Source organism: Gossypium hirsutum, chromosome D04 (genome assembly GCF_007990345.1).
Source record: "Gossypium hirsutum isolate 1008001.06 chromosome D04, Gossypium_hirsutum_v2.1, whole genome shotgun sequence".
In the NCBI taxonomy this organism is placed as follows: Eukaryota; Viridiplantae; Streptophyta; class Magnoliopsida; order Malvales; family Malvaceae; genus Gossypium; species Gossypium hirsutum.
Window position 1 is genome coordinate 10,593,750 of NC_053440.1, and position 4,845 is coordinate 10,598,594.

At 37.5% G+C, this 4,845-nt stretch overlaps 1 protein-coding gene across 1 annotated transcript; it reads left to right on the forward strand.

Moving 5' to 3' along the window:
- Window positions 1-289: 289 nt before the first annotated feature.
- LOC107926005 (protein SIEVE ELEMENT OCCLUSION B) lies at window positions 290-3,656 on the forward strand. Its single transcript, XM_016856772.2, has 7 exons — window positions 290-727; window positions 826-936; window positions 1,021-1,472; window positions 1,580-1,686; window positions 1,803-1,945; window positions 2,245-2,739; window positions 2,837-3,656. The coding sequence occupies exons 1-7, from the start codon at window positions 515-517 to the stop codon at window positions 3,455-3,457; spliced, it is 2,142 nt and encodes a 713-aa protein (XP_016712261.1). The 5' UTR covers window positions 290-514; the 3' UTR covers window positions 3,458-3,656.
- The last annotated feature ends 1,189 nt before the right edge of the window (window positions 3,657-4,845 follow it).

Sequence of the window (4,845 nt, forward strand, 5' to 3'; positions counted from 1 at the left end):
TGAAAAAAAAAATTCATATGAAACATTTGCACATAGACTATTAAATTTACTAAAACACGAGTGTATCATGGATAAGATTGCAAGTATTTAGATTCCAATTCCAATTACATCTTAAAAATAATGATATGATTTAATTCAACTCCTTTAATTTTTCTGGTATTTATGAACAGTAATAAGCCTTTATTCAATGCCTAAAGAAGAAGCAAAGAACAAAGCTTCATAACTTGCCACCTTTTCTTTCCTCTTCACTTTGTTTGATTCTCAATCATGACATTGGAACAAATGGTAACAAACGATCGTTTTAATTATCAACTTATGGCGAAAAATGCTAGAGCAGCCTGTTTGAATAACCCATATTTTTATGCAGATTTTCTTGTGTCATCTTTGAAAATTTTCAAGAAGCAAGCAAACAAGGAAGTAGATTCAGCTTGGCTTTATTATATAAGCACATTTCGTTTGTTGTTTCCTTCCAACAGAACCCTCAATGTGGAGTACTGCATTAGAGGCCTAATTAATGGAATCCATCCTAGAACCTGCAACTAAAATGCAGCAATCCGACAGAGGTATAAGGCTGAGCTTTTCAACATCCAATGATGGTTTGATGTTAAAGCAAATTCAGGCAGTTCATGTTCCTGATGGACGAGCCATTGATGTTCGACCTCTTCTGCATATTGTTGAAGACATCTTAAGTTTTGCCGCCCCAAGTGGTGATGCCATTGTTGAAACTGTAACAATTCCATGGCCTAGACTCTATTTCTTCTTGTATTTTGGATTAGTTTCCTACACTTGAGCAAATATAAACTTCCCTACAAACTTGTCTTACAGGGTAAGCAAGCTACAGGAACTGAAGCATTCCAACACCAGACCAACTACCAAACCAATATTACTGACATGCTTGAAACTTTGTCTTTTCTCATTGATAGAATCTCAATTGAGGTTATTAATTATGAAATTCACTCTCTATATACATGTCAGTATATATATTTGTGACTAAAAAAGGAAGTAATTATGGTATTGCAGATGGCACGGAAATGCAGTGAAACTAGGGAAGAACATGCAACAACAATGTCCATATTGAGCATGGTATCCAACTACCCATGGGATGCCAAATTGGTGATAGCTTTATCAGCTTTCGCAGTTAACTATGGCGAATTCTGGCTCCTAGCCCAGTGCTACACCTCAAACCAACTAGCCAAAAACCTTGCAATCCTCAAACAAGTACCAGGAATTTTACAACATTCAACCATGTTGAAATCTCGGTTTGACACAATTAAAGATCTCATTACAGCCATGCTAGATATTGCTAAGTGTTTAGTTGAGTTTAAGGAAATACCATCTAATTATGTTACGGAAGATGTTGCCGCTGCAGTATCGGCAGCCATGGATCATATACCGGTAGCTATCTACTGGACCATCAGAAGCATGTTGGCTACTGCATCTCAGATTACTGGTCTTTCAGGATCAGAAAATGAGTTAAGTTCGCATAATTTATATGCCGTTGATGCTATAATTTATGAACTGCAGTCACCTAGAAGATCCCCAATTTGGCACTATTAGTATAAGAAGTTCCATGTTTCAGGTTTCTTTCATCCTTGGAATCCTGGGAGCTATCAAGCTCAGTACACAAGCTCAGCACCATGCACAGCCATCTAGTAGGTCTACTGGCTATCTGCCATAAGCAAATAGGTGAGCTTATTTATACTGGCTAATACGCTATTCTTCAGAAATTGACTCGAATATTTAAGAAATGTGATCTTATATTTATATGGTCACCGTTTTAATGAGGTTCCTTCCTAGTGCAGATGAAAGAAAATTTATAGAAGCCTATCAGAACCTTCAATATTTGTTTAATGCCGCCCAAATTGACAACATTAAGGTTCTCAAGGCGTTGATTAACCCAAAGGATGATCCACTTCCACTAGTTGATGGGACCAACAAGAAAAGGGTTTGCTCTTATTTCCTATTATTCTCTGCTTTATTTTAACTATCTCTTTTAAGCCATTTAAATAGCAAACTAAAGTTACTTGGAGTTTAGCTCAATTAATTCATACAACACTTGCATTTGGGTCTAGGTGCATATCCATGAAGGATTGGTGATATAAACCTCTAAATACATGGAGAAACTTAATACTACCCATGTTGGATGTATATCGAAATAGGAATAACATAGATGTTAGAGACAGTCTAGTGTTCTGTTTTCCAAGATCCTGATTAGCCGTGTACCAATTTATATGACAAAACCAGGTTAGTGTTGATGTTCTAAGGAAAAGAAATGTTCTATTGCTGATATCAGATCTAGACATCTTGCAAGATGAAGTCGTCATTCTTCAACAGATATACGAGGAGTCCAGAAGGCAATCAAACAGCCTGGACCAGAATCCATACGAGTTAGTGTGGCTGCCAGTCCTAGACTCATCTGTCTCGTTGTCTAAGATCAAGCAACGTATATTTGAGAATCTGACAGCAACTATGACATGGTTCACATTGCGCCACCCTTCATTGCTTAATCGGGCGGTGTTCAAGTTCATCAAGGAAGAGTGGGGGTTCGAGCAGAAGCCTATCGTTGTGGTTTTAGATCCTCAAGGAAGGGTTACATGTTCTAATGCAATTCACATGATGTGGATTTGGGGCAATTTGGCCTTCCCTTTCACCATTGCTAAGGAAGATGCTTTATGGAAAGCTGAGACTTTGACACTTGACTTTCTTGTGGATGGTATTGATCCTGTGATTCTGAAATGGGTATGTTTATTGTCATTCTTTTGCGGTTTTCGGCTCATTTCGTTATCCATATAAACTCACTCATGCATTAATAACATGAAATTTTATGATTTATCAGATATCAGAAGAAAGATTCATATTCTTGTATGGGGGAGAGGATATAGAGTGGATCAGGAATTTCACACACACTGTAAAAACTGCTGCAAGAGCTTGTGGCATTGCAATGGAAATGGTTTATGTCGGAAAGAGAAATCCAAAGGAGAATATCCGTAGAAACATGGCTATTATCAATGAAGAAAAACTTAGCCATTGCTTGCCAGACATAACTGCTATTTGGTACTTCTGGATTCGGATCGAAAGCATGTGGAACTCGAAGCACCAACTTGGTAAAGCAGATGAGAATGATCCCACAACTCAAGAAATCATGACATTGCTTTCATATGATGGCGGTGAAGGGTATGGATGGGCCTTGCTTGGTAAAGGTTCAACAGAGTTCACCAAAGCCAGGGGGACTACATTTTTAACTTGCTTATCAGATTATAATCTGTGGGCTGAAGATGTGCAAACAAAAGGATTGGTGTCGGCAATTCATGATTACTTTTTGCAGAATCCGACCCCACATCATTGCAACCGACTTGTTCTACCAGCCACTGCCAGTCGGTTGCCGGAAATGGTGACTTGTTCTGAATGTCGACGAACCATGGAGAGGTACATTTTGTACCACTGCTGCGATGAATAACAAAGTAACATAAGCAACAACTGGTGAGGTTTAGGAAATTGTGTGCTTGTATTTTTTTCAAGTAACATGCATTGCGAAAATGTGAACCCAAACTAATTATGATCAGTTTAATCTTCATAACAATTATATTAGAAACAAATAGATTTTATCATATGATTATATGCCAAAAATAAGTTTGGTGTGCATATCTAAATAGCCCTAGATGTGCAGTGCAGCACTATTGCTTCATCAAAATTGAGTTTGCAAAATCTGGGCATAAATGGTATTCAGTCTTTTTTCTTTTTCCCAGAAAAGACAAATGGCAAATATTTGATTATCATTGGATAGAATGAAACCGGCAGAAAGACATGAAAAGGAATTAAAGCTTAAAGCCATGAAAAAGTTTGGGAACAATGTATATTCTATACAACATGTACATACAGACATTGTTGGTGTTTTGCAAAGAGAGAAACAGAGAACAAAGGAACAAAAACAAGCAGCAACAGATGCTAAATTGATCTATTCATTCCACCAAAAGTTACATTATATATGGTCAAATAGTTACCAAATACAAAGCAAATTTCAACCACTTGCACTAAACATTATGAAAAATTGTTTAAAGGTAACTTATGAATAAAGAGAACTAGCAAACTAGAGTTTAAAATTAAAAAAATTAAGCTACAAATGAACTAACCAGAACTAGCATGCAACTAAACAAAATCTGCATGCACCAAGGCTCTTTCAGCTGTAGGGTTGGCCAACTTGTAATACTCCTCCTTGGCCTTTATGTAGCAAACGCCAATGTTGTTTCTTAAGTCCTCGAATCTAGGAGTTCCAAGGGGTTTTGTTAAAATGTCTGCAAGCTAGTTCTAAACCAATTTCACTTCATTTGATTGTTCAACCTCTCTTACAAAGTGATACTTAATCTTGAAATGCTTTGTCTTGCCATGGAAGACAAAGTTCTTTACAATTGCAACAGCAGATTGGTTATCTCAATAAATCTCTGTTACGTCCCCTTGATTCAAATTTAAGTCACACAACAGCTTCTTTAGCCAAATGGCTTCTCAATAAATCTCTGTTACGTCCCCTTGATTCAAATTTAAGTCACACAACAGCTTCTTTAGCCAAATGGCTTAGTTTACAATTGCTACATACTCAGCTTCAGTAGTTGATTGTGCAACAACCTCTTTGATACGAGATCAAAGGCCCGACAAATGCGTTCCAAACTAAATGGGACCATTCAGGAGTTTGTTAGCAAGGCCTTAGATGCGTACACGAAAGAACGGGAAAATCAAGATTTCAAATCTTGGGAATCTTGGTCCAAGAAACCAAATCTTGCAGCCAGTGCGCATTGGATCGTCGTTACGAGCATCAACGATTCAATTTCGGTAGGAGATGGATCACAATCC

What these genes read in the sequence shown, in the direction of transcription:
- LOC107926005 (XM_016856772.2), top strand. Translation starts at nt 515, where the DNA reads ATGGAATCCATCCTAGAACCTGCAACTAAAATGCAGCAATCCGACAGA. An exon ending in TATCTGCCATAAGCAAATAG is followed by an intron (nt 1,687 to 1,802) that starts GTGAGCTTATTT and finishes TTCCTAGTGCAG; the next exon opens with ATGAAAGAAAATTTATAGAA. An exon ending in ATCCTGTGATTCTGAAATGG is followed by an intron (nt 2,740 to 2,836) that starts GTATGTTTATTG and finishes ATGATTTATCAG; the next exon opens with ATATCAGAAGAAAGATTCAT.